Below are 15,418 nucleotides of genomic sequence, written 5' to 3' on the forward strand. Positions count from 1 at the left end.
AGCGGGCTTCCGGATGGGAGGCGGGACCAAGGGGAGAAAGGGGCAGAGCGATTGGGTCTCGCTTCCGGAAAAGGAAATGGGGGGAGACCGCTGTGAGGACCATAGACGTACCAAAGCGATAGAGCGGTCGAAGAAAATGTGCTTTAATTTTTTTTTCCAATAAGTTCGTCGCAACATAGAGAGACGGAGATAGGCATAGTCTAAAAATCAAGAGGTGAGGCACGACGTGCTTGCACAGGACACAACACTGACGGCGGAAGGGGCGGGAACAAGAAGAGCTCTTAAGTTTTAAGAGCTTCCGGTGGGTGAGTTTGGACGGGCCACGTCAAAACTAAGGATGTTGCGTCATGAGGAAAGACGGGATTGGTTGTGCAGGAGGAAGGAGGCGGGGATTGCATCGCGGCGGCGGATTGGCCAAGGACGGAGGGGAAGTAGGCGGGGACTTATCTGAAGAGTGGGCGGTGCTTAAGGTGTCCGACCCCGGCGGGTTTTAGCGAGGCGGGGCAAAGAAGGAGGCTTTGTATTGGTCAGTGGAGAGGGGGTGGAGTTTCCCTGCGGAGTGGGCGGTGCTTCCCGGACTCAGAACCACACGGGTCCTATCAGGGTAGGCGGGGGGGCGGGCGTTTGGCGTGACGCGTTCAAACCTGAGGCGCTGAGGTAAAGAGAGGACGTCTCGGTGTCCGCGCGGGCTCGTCTCAGTCTCCTGAGGGGAGCAGAGCCGGCAGCATGATCCGCGGGCGGAGGCTGCTGGGCGGGCTGCGGCCTCTGCTGGCGGCGGCGAGTCCTTCAGCGAGCCCGGCGGAGCCTCGCCGGCCGTTTCGTACAGGGGAGCCCCGACTTTACGACCCCGTCAAAGGTGCGCGGCAGGCGGGGTGGCTTCTTCTCTAGGCCGGGCCTACCTCGCAGGGTTGTCGTGAGGCGAATCTAGGGCTGGGGGGGAGAGGAGGAGCCTCTCGAGGGAAAATCGAATAAAAGACGAGTGGGTTGGTAATGGTATTTTCATCCAATCCTTCCCACTTTATTGGAATGGTTGATTGGCTAAGAGCTCTTATGAAGTGGATGCTAATTTAATAGAATTTAAAGTGGGGGTTTTTTAGTGTTTGTAAAAAATGGGACAATTTTTAATCCCCCTTACACGTGTGTCTCGTTTAATTAATTCACTGACGATTGACTGGCCGAAATCTACATACCTGTGCACACATATAAACAAAGTTTTAAAATTATTTCATTGCAAGCACTTGGAAATATTTGTCAGCTTATTAGAAACAACTTCGATTAATTGAATTATTTAACTGACTAAAATCTGTGCAGTGTGCATCTTAACAGAAGAGTTCTGAAGTGGGAGACTTTTAGATGATGCATGCATGTGTGCATACAGCCTCATTAGCATACTTTTACAATTAAGTCATTTTAACAAAGTTTTGGTGGCTGTTTCATTTTTAGAGCAAAACATAGCTCTAATTAATACCATAATGACGGAAACAAACAGTTATCAGTCTTCATAAAGATGCCCTTTGTACGTCATGTGCCAGTAATTGTAGTCCTGGTTCATGCCTGGCATCTCAAGGTAAAAATTTCAGCAACGCAAACAGCAGTTTGAACCTAACTGTTGAACTGCTGATTGCGTTGCTGAAATTAGGAATGCCAGGACTATAACTTTTGGTGCATAAAGTGCAAAGGGCACCTGAAAGGCTTGCCGTTACGAAGACTGATAACTGTTTGGTTGTTTCAATCAGTATGGTTTTAATTAGAGCTATGTTTTGTTCTATAAACAGAACAGCCATTGTAACTTTGCTTTTATTTTTAACAAGAAAAGCTGCTTTCTACAACTTGCGTAAATTTTTGTGGAGAACACGGATGTTCTTTCTTCATAAATCTACATATCTTGTGGGGGAGGGAATAAGTTATATGGAGCTTTGAAGCCACGGGGAAACATATTCAACCATTCTGTTCACAACCACACCATACAGTTAAAGCAGTAGCATGCCACTTTACGTTTCCGAGCACAATTCAAAGTGTTGGTGCTGATCTTTAAAACCCTAAACAGCCTCAGCCTAGTATACCTGAAGGAGCATCTCCACCCTTATTGTTCTGCCCTGACACTGAGATCCAGCACCAAGGGCCTTCTGGCAGTTCCCTTGCTGCGAGAAGCCAAGTTACAGGCAACCAGGCAGAGGGCCTTCTCAGTAGCGGTGCCCACCCTACCATCAGATGTCAAAGAAATAAACAACTATCAGACTTTTAGAAGACATCTGAAGGCAGCCCTGTTTAGGAAAGTTTTTATGACTGATGTTTTGATGTATTTTTAATCTTTTGTTGGAAGCTGCCTAGACTGACTGGGGACACCCAGCCAGATAGGTGCAGTATAAATAATAAATTATTGTTGTTTAGCAATCATTGCTTCCCGCAAAGAATCCTGAAAACTGCAGTTCATTGAGTGAGAGTGGTTAGGAGATTCCTCACAGAGTTGAAGCACCCTTCGCAAACTACAGTGCTGAGAATTCTTTGGGCGAAGCTATTATTGTTAAAATAGTGCAAGAGTGCTTTAAATACACAGCATGGACGTGACATCTGTCTGTATTTGAGAATTGCCAAGCCTTTCAAACATACCTTTCTACCGTAAGGGCTGAGATTCATGAAATTCTGGATTCTGCTTTCTCCAAACTTGATATATTGGACATGTTTGGTAGCAATAAGGTTGTGGCTTTATTTCTCAACTGAGTCTGCTAAGCACTAACAGCATGGTATTATTTCCGGCTTCTTTCAGATTTGGAGAAGGGAGTCATCGATGCCTACAAGAAAATGAAAGACTTCCTTCCCGGCAGTAACTGGCACCCCGGGCATGTTACAGAAGGTTTACCTCCTGACCACGCTGATGTGGTCATTGTTGGGGGTGGAGTAATAGGCTGGTCTATTGCCTTCTGGCTGAAGATGAAAGAACCACAGAGAAGTGCATATCGAGTAGTGGTGGTGGAGAAAGACATTAAGGTCATTTACCATCTGAGATCAATAATGGGGGTCTTGGGGAACGGTTTCAAACATCAGGTTTGTTAAGTGTTGGGCTTGCTTTGTGCAATAGAGGCAACGAGCCATTAATGTGCGTCCAAAAGACATGCATGGCGACAAATCAGGAAGTGACAGGACAACGTCATGAATAGGGAGGAACTGGTGTGGAAGGGGGCAAGAGGGCGCTTATATCCCCTCCACCAACGCAGGGGCCAGGGACAGAACACCCACACAAAATGGTCATTGGCGGTATTCAGGTCCCTTCTAGAAAGATGAATTGCATTAAAGTGCATTTCTGAAGGTGTGCTGTAGTACTTAGTGTCAGACTTGGCCCATGGAGACCTGCTTCAAATCTCTGCTCAGCCATCAAGCTATCTAGGGGACTCAAAGCCAACCACACATTCTCAGCTTCACCTGCCTCACAGCTTTAGTTGTAAATATTAAACAGAAGGGCAGGGAGAGAGAACTCTGCATTCTGCCCTGTACTTCTTGGAGCCAGGGCAGGATAAATAAGTAATCAGGGTGGCCGTTCATTATGTTAAATGTAGAAATAGTAGGTGACCTTTTGAATTGCAGATTGATAATGCTGCAACAGCAATAATGGGCATTCACCATTTTGTCCTGCCAGGGAATCTCTTCCACAATTGCCTTTTATTTTCTTGCTGCTCTTTATATTACTGAAATGTTTCTGGGAGAGGGGATTTGACTATGGAGCTAAGTGACAGCATCGTTTTCTGTTTTGCTTCTTTGCAGTATTCCAAAGCATCTACAGTACTCTCTGTAGGGGGAATACGGCAGCAGTATTCGATTCCAGAAAATATCAAGATGAGCCAGTTTTCGGCAAACTTCCTGCGTACCATCAACGTATGTCATAATGTCTGGGTGTTTGTGGGAGTGTTGGTGTGGAGGATTCTCACACTTGCTTCTGTCAGCGGTCTGCCTTGCATCCTCTAGAAAAGGCAAATGGGCCATCGGTCCATCATGAAGGAGACAAGATATGGGAATGTGCAACTACTTCGATATATACAGTACAGTGGTGGAGTGTTTGAATGCACTGAATAACCATGGTGCAGTTTGCTCCACTGCCCTTGTCCTAATAACTCAGTCACCCTAGCATCCACATACAGATCTGAATCTATCAATTGGCATCCCAGTAGCAAGTTATTCAAACAGAAAACACTGGTGTTTCTTCCTGATTTTGTCTCAACTCCATTAAGAGTGCTATTGGGTAACCATATACTATACACTTTCTAGATCAGAAGTTAAAGTTGTACATTTCTGTTTATATACTGTTGGGAATTTTGGACATGTGTCATTCTTGAAGCTTCTTTGGTTTTAATTTATACATGCATGGATTGTTTCTTTTGTCTATTATTTTTCTCCTAAATCCTCCGGCCATTGTTACATCATGTGTGCTTGAGAGATGCTAAGAGTTGGCATATCATAATGGTCAAGTCTGAAGTCCTAAGCACACTTATTAGAGAATGTCCCACTTTTAGTAAACGTGCTTGGAATTGCACTTTTAAGAATGAAGCATAAACCAGTTCAGATATTTTCTTTGCCATGATCAAGTAGTCCTAGATAAGCCATTATCCCCCTCCCCCATAGCTTCTCATCTAGAATATGCGGATAACAATAATGCACTGTTGTGTAAGGACTACATGCAGGGGTCAGCAAACTTTTTCAGCAGGGGTCTGGTCCACTGTCCCTCAGACCTTGTGGGGGGCAGACTATATTTTTTGGGGGGAATGAACGAATTCCTATGCCCCACAAATAACCCAGAGATGCATTTTAAATAACAGCACACATTCTACTCATGTAAAAACATGCTGATTCCCGGACCGTCCATGGGCCAGATTTAGAAGGTGATTGGGCTGGATCCGACCCCCGAGCCTTAGTTTGCCTACCCATGGACTACAGTGATCATAAAGCTTTTTAAACTCTCAAGAAAAGAGCTATAGCAGTGATATGTATTCCTGTAAGTTTCCCACTCCATCCCATCCTGAAGACAGCAATCCTTGAAATTGTAAACAGATTATCTTTTTGTTCCAGCAATACCTTGGTGTTGTCACCCAGCCACCCATAGATATTCAGTTTAACCCATCGGGCTATCTCTTCCTGGCTTCAGAGGATGGAGCTGCTCTGCTGGAGGAGAATGTTGGAATTCAAAGGTATGGGGTTCTGAGGATCCTTTGGGTAAAAGTTGCTTAGAGAGAAGAAACAGTGATAGGCATGTCTGTATGAATGAGGTCTTTGAAAATGTTACGTTCTTTTAAAGCCATAGTGGTTTTCTGCCCCCAGCACTGAGATCATCTCTGGTAATTTTACCTATTTGCTCACACAGATTATTTCAAAATTACTTTTTTTGGAAAGTAGACTTTTTGACTTTAAAAATAATAACATAAATTGCCCCTTCCTCCCTTTATTAGAGCATCTTTTAAATTGACAAAATGGATTTCCCCCCATCTTGTGCATTCTGATGAGCGTTCTTTAATCGTTTGTTTGCTTGCTTTTTTCAGGGGGGAAGGAGCAGAGATTTCACTACTATCACCGGCACAACTGAAAAAGAAGTATCCGTGGTTGAATACAGATGGAGTAGCTTTGGCTTCCATTGGTACTAGACTGCTGAATCTCCATCTTTCCTAAAGATTAATAGCACTGCTGTCACAAGTAAACAGTTTAAAATAAAAATGCTCTGTTCTTCTTTTTTGTATGCTTAACTTACAGGGACTCTAGAATGAGCAAGCCCCCATTTCTCCTATTTTCTGCTGACAGCTTCCTTATAAGTAGCTAGTCCAGTACTGGTCCTTCAACCCCTGCCCCATCAGCTGCATTCTCACTCAGATCCATAGTCAGAAATGTTGGAGAGCCATATGTCAGGGCAAAATGGCACAACCCATGAATATTAGCACAATTATCTCATTTATTAAATAGTTTAAAAGAAAAAAAATACATTTCAATAAAATGTGCTCATGTGCTTTTATCCACACATCTATCCAATGGCTGCAAAGGCAGTAAAAACACTGAAAGCTGAGAGCAGATTTTCTGCTTATTGAGAATTTTGATAGATTTCTGCCTACACATTTTCTTACTTGGTATTCTGAAGTGTCTCTTAAATGAAAGTCTTGCTGTTATTCCTGCTGGTGCCAGGGCCCCATCCCCTTCTCATGTTATTGCCTGGTTTCCTAATATCTGGTCATATTTTCTGGGTTCTATCACATTTCTTTTAGTGACCAAGAGACAGAGCTGCAGATAAGAGCAAACCTGGACCAAATTGCCTCTCCTAACACTGCTAACTGTTTGGCAAAGTACAATGGAGGTTATTTGTTACAGTCAAACCTTGGTTCTTGAACTGCTCTATTTTCAAACGCTGAAAACCCGGAAGTAAATGCTCTGGTTTTCAAACATTCCTCGGAACTCAAATGTCCAATGGGGCTTCCACTTGAGTGCAAGAAGCTCTTACAACCAATTGGAAGCTGCGCCTCGGTTGTTGAACGTTTCCAAAGTCAAATTATCTTCTGGAGCGGATTATGTTCAACAACCGAGGTTTGACTGTATAAGAAATCTTGCAGGGGATGGGGATTCTGTTTAGTTCTGGGCTTTTTTACTGAGTTTGCCTGTTAGGAAAGATCACTTGTTCTTAGCCAACCAAGAGTGCTATTCAGAAATGTTCAGAGTATGACTGCAGAATAATTGTCATGGCATTGTATTTCTAAACTAGATTGCCTTTCTTGCGTTCTCTGTTTTGTCTTCTTAAGGCTTGGAAAATGAGGGATGGTTTGACCCCTGGACTCTTCTCAACGCTTTCCGGAACAAAGCAATATCATTGGGCGTCTACCAGAGCTGCGGCGAAGTGAAATGTGAGTCTGTCACCCCCACTTGGTATTGCAAGCACACACCATCATTACCACTGAATTGTGTTGGGCAGCTCAGCCTCCTGGCACCAGGGGGCAGAAACCCTATTCAGTACAATCTTAACCTTGGTTCTCGAACAGAATCCGAAACTGTTAAAAAACCAAGGCGCAGCTTCCAGTTGGCTGCAGGAGCAGTGGAATGCCCTCCAACTGTCGTTTAAGCACCAGGCAGAACCATTATTATTTACCTAGATAGTTCTGTATATGTTAATGATTTAAACTGAGCATGTCTATTTTAAAATTAAAATTTTACTGCTTTGTATATTTGTTTTATGCTGTATACCAGGTGTGGTGAGTCTTTGGCTCTTCACATATTAAGGTAAAGGTAAAGGGACCCCTGACCGTTAGGTCCAGTCGTGGCTGACTCTGGGGTTGCGGCGCTCATCTCGCTTTATTGGCCGAGGGAGCCGGCAAACAGCTTCCGGGTCATGTGGCCAGCATGACTAAGCCGCTTCTGGTGAGCCAGAGCAGCTCACGGAAACGCCGTTTACCTTCCCGCCGGAGCGGTACCTATTTATCTACTTGCACTTTGACATGCTTTCGAACTGCTAGGTTGGCAGGAGCAGGGACCGAACAACGGGAGCTCACCCCGTCACGGGGATTCAAACCGCCGACCTTCTGATCAGCATGTCCCAGGCTCAGTGGTTTAACCCACAGCGCCACCCGCGGCCCTATAGTAGTTCAAATATGGCTGAACTACAAATCCCATTATCCCTAGCCATTGGCCATTCTTGCTGCAGTTGATGGGATCTGCAGTCTAGTAACATCTTGTTGTATTATTTTACTGTTGTTAGCCACTCTGAGCCCAGCTTCGGCTGGGGAGGGTGGGATATAAATAAAATTTATTATTATTATCTGGAGGACCAATGTTTACACACAGCTGCCGTATACTATCCTGAAATCTGATCTAATGAAAGGGGGCTACAAAAAATGCTTCAAATATTTTGCCCAAGGGATTGGAAGCCCTCATTTTTCCATGTCTTAGATTTCAAAGTTGAGCCAAAGCAAAGTTGCTTCTGTATGTTCTTTTTCATCCTCTGCAGCTTTCGACTTGTATACAGAAGAACTAAGGACACATGATGGGGATCGTATTAATTTCTCCCGTATCAAGGGTGTTAATGTAAGTCATTATTTGAACTACTTCAATTAAAAGTAGGGGCAAGATGTGCTGAGTAGAAGGTTCCAAGGAGAAGCTCACAGAAGGCCCTCAATTTTTTAAAAAAAATATAATTTTTATTAAAGGTTTTATTGGGTTACAAAAATATGTTCATTGTCTCTATTTTCAGGTTGTAGTCTTTTCTACTTATCAGTTATGTTTGATGTGAGGGCCTCTCAAAACTTCTGTTTCTATGAGGTTCTTTTGTAGTTTAGCAGAGCTAACAAGAGCTTACAAAATTAAAAAGAACTTTAGTACAGTATGATCTGCCCTTGAACTTTTGACAGAACAGATAAAGTAGGCAGGCTTGTGGCCACTGACTTCTTAGATGACAATATTACATATTAACATTTGTTCAAGGGCCAGTATTGTACTGGGCAGGAGAAGGGCTGGAAATGGGGCTTTGATATCATTTCAGGCTTCTTTGTGTATCCCATGCTGCAGTGCTACCTGCTTCCCTGGCTCTGTTACAGGGCTAAGGAACCTGTGGCTTGCCAGATCTTGGTTGGTGGTGATGGAAGTTATAGTCCAGCAACATCTGAAAGTCCACAGGTTTCCCAGCCCTGCTCCACTAGCCTAAAGGAAAAGCCAATCCAAGATATAGGTATGTGTTCAATAGTCTGCACTTTGCCCCCCCCCCAAAAAAAAAAGCTTGGCAACTGCTCTTCTCTCCCTAAGTGAAGTGGCTCCAGTGCTAGCTGAGTTTAAGACCGCCATGCAAATGTACTGAAGGTATATGTGGATGCCAACAATTTCTGCCATTGTTCTCTGGGGTTTTCTGGCATGTCCCTTGGGGTGTACTTTGCCAGGCTTGTGTGTGACATGAAAAGGAGATGGAATGCACAATAGCAACTAGACAGGAAATCCCAACTTTTTTCGTAATGGAACAAGAAGTAAATCAGAAAGCCCTCCATCACTTCCACCTTACAGCAAATGCTTGGTCACAGATCCTGTGACATCTCCCCGGCTTTTTTTCCTTTTTGCTTGTGTGTTCCCCATTATCATCTGGAAAACCAGTGTCAGATGGGGTATTTGCTTGCCTAATGAAACACTTACCAGGTCCTCCCTACTGTGTTATCCTCTAGGTCCAGATGCCCGACAGTATAGAATCCACCAAAATAGAATGTGGTTTTGTGGTGAATGCAGCAGGAGCTTGGTCAAGCAGTGTGGCAGAGATGGCTGGCATTGGAACTGGGCCGCCACACTCAATGCTGGGCATCAGGCTTCCTGTGGAACCCAAGAAAAGGTATGGCTAGACCTAGTATTTATGCTGCTTTGGAGTTCATATCTTAAATACCTATTAAATGGTAACCATATATTGTGATAGGGACGCGGGTGGCACTGTGGGTTAAACCACAGAGCCTAGGACTTGCTGATCAGAAGGTTGGCAGTTTGAATCCCCGCGACGGGGTGAGCTCCCGTTGCTCGGTCCCTGCTCCTGCCAACCTAGCAGTTGGAAAGCACCTCAAAGTGTAAGTAGATAAATAGGTACTGCTCTGGCGGGAAGGTAAACGGTGTTTCTGTGCACTGCTCTGGTTTCGCCAGAAGCGGCTTAGTCATGTACACCAGCTTCCTTGGCCAGTAAAGCGACATGAGCACCGCAACCCCAGAGTCGGTCACGACTGGACCCAATGGTCAGGGGTCCCTTTACCTTTTTATATATTGTGATTCTCAGATTTGTGAGGGCTGCCAGCATGATTCACTTTGAAGTTAGGGCCAGAGTTTTTGTACTGTTCCTCTGTTGCCACACATGATAGACCTACACTTCTTATTTTTCTAAATCTGTGGCTCTGCAGATCAGTTGTAGTCCAGCAACATCTGGTGGGGCCACAGCTTCCCTGCCCCTGATCCAAATGGTTAGACAGCTACTGCTCCTTCTTCTTTAAACTTTGCTAGTAAAACATAGATTACTGGAATTGGTAACTTTTTCCTAGCACATCTGCCTTATTTCATATTTCACCCTTAAATATCTCTCTCTCTCTCTCTCTCTCTCTCTCTCTCTCTCTCTGTGTGTGTGTGTGTGTGTGTGTGTGTGAGAGAGAGAGAGAGAGAGAGAGAGAGAGAGAGAGAGAGTGATAAGAGCACATGCCTTGTATACCAGATATTCCTGGTTCAATCCCAGGCTTTTCCAGTTGAAAGGATCTTTGCTTGCAGAGCTGGAAAAGAGACCTTTGCCTGAGATTTGCTCCTAATTGAACTAAACTGTGCCAGGCCAGAAAGATCAGTGGCTTTGTTTCTAAGGCAGTTTTAGCAATCATCATCTGAGGCTCTTTGTGTGCCTCTTGCACAAGAGGTCCAGAGAGTTATGATATGAAGAACAGGTCTTTGCTGAGATTCCTTTCTGTTTGTGGAATGTTCTCCCCAAGGAGAGACGCCAGGCAAAAAATATTCCTCTTCTCCCAGGCCATTGGCTAATTAAACAATCTACGGGCTTTTAAACTGGGGTTTTTTGTTTGTTTGTTATGGTATGCATTTTTGTGTTTTCATATTGTAAACCATCCTGTGATCCTTGGATGGAGGGTGGTATAGACATTTAATAAATAATAAGAAGAAATGAAATGAAAGATAGCTCTTACCTTGCCTGTTGTAATTTCAAGGTCTAAGCTCATGTCTCATGCCCTGTGGCTACTCTTTATCCCTCTTAGGTTGCATGGAGATCTAGTATTTTGGTCTTGAATAAATGCTGGAGCTATTTTCTCTTTGTCCTTGTGCTGCTAGGTATGTCTATGTCTGGCACTGCCCTGATGGACCTGGCTTGGAGTGTCCTCTGCTAATCGACACCACAGGAGCTTACTTCCGGAGGGAAGGCTTGGGTGGCAACTACCTTGGAGGCTTAAGCCCTACGGAAGTGAGTTTACCACGATTTTATTGGGAGCTGACTCTTAGGAAGCCACAGCAGGGATGCCAGCCCACCAGAGAGGAAGAGCTCTGGGTGTTTTTGATGTTGCACATGTTAACTCGCATGTAAGGAAGTGTTCCTGTAATAACCCTGCAAGGGGAAATGATTTGTTATGGGAAAGTTCCGTTGTGCTAGCACACAAGCCTCTTGCAGTAGTGGAACGGGACCGTTGGGATACCTACCGTATTGTTTTATCATTTGATGAGCATCTAAAATTTGATGAAGTCTTTATCACTCTTTTTCACTAAAGAGCTCTGGATGACTTGACTCATGTGGTCACTTCTCTCCCCCACCATTCCGATGAAGGCTAGGCTTTGAATTAGTGGAATAATAATAATAATAATAATAATTTATTCATTCATTCATTTATACCCTGCCCATCTGGCTGGGTTTCCCCAGCTGCTCTGGGCTGCTTCCAGCAGAGTATTAAAATACAATGATTCATCAAAAATTAAAAGCTTCCCTAAATAGGGTTGCCTTCAGATGTCTTCTAGAAGTCCCATAGTTGTTTATTGCTTTGACATCTGATGAGAGGGCAGGCGCCACTACCGAGAAGGCCCTCTGCCTGGTTCCCTGTAGCTTCACTTCTCGCAGTGAGGGAACCGCCAGAAGGCCCTCGGCGCTGGATCTCAGTGACTGGGCAGAACGATGGGTAAGACAACTGAGTAAGCATCGTGGTTCAACAGGGATTTGAATCCAGATCTGTCTTGGTCAAAGCCCAATGCTATTCGCTGCTCCACACTGACAGCTGAAGTCTACCCAAAGCCTACCTGAGCATGCTGTAGTTTGGGACTTGGCTATTGCCTTTGAGTTGCTCTCTGTCTGCCCTGTGGCTGCACTTTTCTAAGGGAGGTTCAAAATACAAACAAGGTTTTCAGCTGCCATGATTGTAATTTTCTGGTGCCCAGAATTCAGCTTCTTGTGCTTTCTTCTTAGGAGGAAGAGCCAGACATCCAGGACCTGGAAGTAGATCATGAGTTCTTCCAGGATAAAGTCTGGCCCAAGCTGGCTTACCGGGTGCCAAACTTTCAATCCTTGAAGGTAATGATTGACTTTCTCAAGGGGGTGGTTAAGGAGTTAACTCCTTAAACTTTATTTTGGGGCCTGGTGCAGACATATTGCCCACTTATGGTTAATCAGTCAGGAGCACCTTGCAGATTTCACTTCCTCATATCTTGTGTTGCCCTTCTATTTATTTCTGTTTTGAACTATGATCAACATTTCATCTACCTCATTTGTCTTCAGGCCCCTCGTTGTCTTTGATTTTGACAGCCCAGTGGTACCTTGGAAGTTGAACGGAATCCGTTCCGGAAGTCCGTTCGACTTCCAAAACGTTCGGAAACCAAGGTGCGGCTTCTGATTGGCTGCAGGAAGCTCCTGCAGCCAATCAGAAGTTGCGTTGGACATTCAGGTTCCAAAGAACATTCACAAACCGGAACACTCACGGGTTTGCGGCATTTGGGAGCCAAAACGTTTGACTCACAAGGCGTTTGGCATCCAAAGTACAACTGTATAAGTTTTGAATTTGGACGGGATATGTTTGCTTCAGTGAATTTTGTGATGAGGTCAGAGCGGACTAGTGGTCCTCTGATGGTATAATCATTCTCTACAAGCAATACAACTGTTTCAACTTATTCCTCCTCGTTCCTGTAGGGTGAGTTGATAGTTGTACATTAGCCACAGTGAGTTTGCAATCTGGCTAGCAAGACTTGTCTTCTAGGGTGTTTTGCAGCCATTGACACTATTTCACTTCACATATTAAACTAAACCACTGGGATGGGAAACATTTAGCCCTCCAGATGTTGCTAGATTTCAACTCCCATCATCCCTGACTGTTGGCCATAATGCTGTTTGATGTGAACTAGAGTCCAGTAATTTCTGGAGAGTCGCAGATTCCCCACTCCTGGGCTCATGTGTTCCTTCTCTCTCCTCCCAGCTGCAAGAGAGGAGGTGGGGAACTGAGGAACTCAAGGCTCACAGCTGCTTGTTTCATGTTTTGCACATCTTGCAAACCACTCTAATAATAAAATAATTTGGTTTTTAACCTTCTGGATTACCCAGGATGATTGTAGGCCATCCATCCATTACATATTTAAAGTAAAAGTCACATTCTTAGGATGTCAAACTCTGCAATTCTTGCAGGTTAGCACCAAATCACAAACATCTTAGACCTTTCATCTCTATCTTGCTTTTCCCTCTTGAGTTCTAGACATAGCCTTTTATCCCTCTTGTTCAGCTAGAAATAACTGGCTAGGATTCAATATCCAAGTAGTATACTGTATTTTACTGGTGGGTTTAAGAGTGCAGCCTTGTCTGTTTCTGTAGGTCTGTCCCTGAGATCCTCTGTTAGTCCTGCCGTTGAAAGTTCAGGGACTGTATCTTGTGACTGAAAGAGCTTTATCTTTATCTCATGACAGGTGAAGAGTTCTTGGGCTGGTTACTATGACTACAACATCTTTGACCAGAGTCCTGTGATTGGTGTGCACCCACTGGTGGAAAACCTCTATTTTGCCACAGGCTTCAGTGGACACGGACTTCAGCAGTCACCAGCTGTGGGCCAAGCCCTAGCTGAGCTCATAATTGATGGGAAATTCAAGGCCATTGACCTAAGCATATTCTCCTTCAACAGGTTCTTCAAAGGGAACAAGGCTGTAGAAAGGAATATCATTTAAGTGCTTTAGAGAGCTGGGTATCTTGATGGCAAGTCCCAGCTCTTTCTGTTCTTCCCTACTTTCCCAGATGACTACATGCCCATGCAGCACTTCGCGAAGACTGTTCAGATTCCCATACTGTTCCTACACGTGTTGCACTGCACAGCTCCACATCATTTGAGTGGGCCTCAGACAGGATAAACTCCTTGTGTAGGATTGCTGCTTCTCCATTTTCACCCATGTAACAATTGAAAATTCAAGTAATAATAATAATAATTTTATTATTTATACCCCACCCATCTGGCTGGGTTTCCCCAGCCACTCTGGGCGGCTCCCAACAGAGGACTAAAAACAGAATAGAACGTCAAACATTAAAACTTCCCAAAACAAGAAGTCCGATACAGTTATAGATCAAGACACTCTAAATCAGGGTGATCCAACTTTTCATACCACGTTGGCCACAAGAGCCAAGTGGGTGTCTCCATCGTGCCAATTACAGGTTAAGAGCATGAGTCCTGAATGGGGTCCCTCAAGTCTGCTGCTGTTTGTGCAGCTATTCAGGTGGCTCTAGGAAGCCTAAAAGCAGTGTGTTGAAGGACTAGCCTTCTGCATCCCCAACTCTGCTTTTTTGCTGGCATCTGGTATTTAGAGGTAAACCACCTCTGAATGTGGAGTTTGTGCTTTTATGTTCTGCCTGCCATTAAAAGGCTTGTGATCATTTTTTTTAAAAAAAAACCCCAATATGGGGTTTCTAATAGCCCACTGAGCAAGAGATTGTCATTACAGTGGTGCCTCGCAAGACAAAATTAATCCGTTCCGTGAGTCTCTTCGTCTAGCGGTTTTTTCGTCTTGCGAAGCAACCCTATTAGCGGATTAGCGCTATTAGCGGTTTAGCGGCTATTAAAGGCTTAGCGGATTAGTGGCTAAAAGGCTATTAGCAGCTTAGAAAAAGGGGGGAGCGGGGAAAAATCGGAACACTCGCAAGACGTTTTCGCCTTGCAAAGCAAGCCCATAGGGAAAATCGTCTTGTGAAGCAGCTCAAAAACGGAAAACCCTTTCGTCTAGCGGGTTTTCCGTCTTGCGAGGCATTCGTCTTGCGGGGCACCACTGTATGTATGGGGACATGGAGAAGATGCAACAGCACTTTTTTTTTTTTTACAGCCTTTCAGCTTAAACTACCTCACATGGTGGTTGTGGGGATTAAGTGAGGAAGGGGAGAACCATGCACACCAACCTGAATTCTTTGGAGGGAAAAGTGGGATATAAATGCAGTAAGTGAATGAATAAAATAATAACTCCTAATGGTTATGAATTGAGCAATTAAGCTTTGTATAATAATTGATGTTTTTATTCCCTTGCATGGGGAAGGTGCCCTTCCTTTCCACCAGGCTGCTGATTAACACAAGTCAGGAACAGTCCTGGATTTATGTAATGTGGTACAAAGAAGTTGAATTTAGGTTCATTGGGTCCTTGATTCAGAAAGAAAATTTCCAACACTTCCAACCTCATTGTAATTAAGCACTGAATCTTTGTAAGTTAGGAAATGTCTCGGGAGCTGTGCTACTCAAAAAGGAGATGTCCAGTTTGGTCTTGCTCTTCCACTTTTGTACTTGCCATGGATCTCCCTGGCTTTTTGCTACATCTAACTTTCTGATGCTGTTTCTTGATTCGTGGAAGAGACAATCGCTTGTTGAACTGACTGCTGGTTGTTTTGGATAACCTTAGAACTGAGGTCATCAGAACTATGTTTCGAAGTGGAAGAAATGAACTATTTTCACCCTTATCCCAGAAA

At 44.2% G+C, this 15,418-nt stretch overlaps 1 protein-coding gene across 1 annotated transcript; it reads left to right on the forward strand.

Annotated features, from left to right (window-relative positions):
• Window positions 1-639: 639 nt before the first annotated feature.
• On the forward strand, window positions 640-15,409 carry FOXRED1 (FAD dependent oxidoreductase domain containing 1). The gene is made up of 11 exons (XM_081171715.1): window positions 640-856; window positions 2,768-2,988; window positions 3,760-3,870; window positions 5,059-5,177; window positions 5,526-5,620; window positions 6,765-6,866; window positions 7,964-8,040; window positions 9,162-9,322; window positions 10,795-10,924; window positions 11,912-12,016; window positions 13,393-15,409. The coding sequence occupies exons 1-11, from the start codon at window positions 727-729 to the stop codon at window positions 13,645-13,647; spliced, it is 1,506 nt and encodes a 501-aa protein (XP_081027841.1). The 5' UTR covers window positions 640-726; the 3' UTR covers window positions 13,648-15,409.
• The last annotated feature ends 9 nt before the right edge of the window (window positions 15,410-15,418 follow it).

The sequence above is a fragment of the Podarcis bocagei genome, assembly GCF_964188305.1.
Source record: "Podarcis bocagei genome assembly, chromosome: 15".
In the NCBI taxonomy this organism is placed as follows: domain Eukaryota; kingdom Metazoa; phylum Chordata; class Lepidosauria; order Squamata; family Lacertidae; genus Podarcis; species Podarcis bocagei.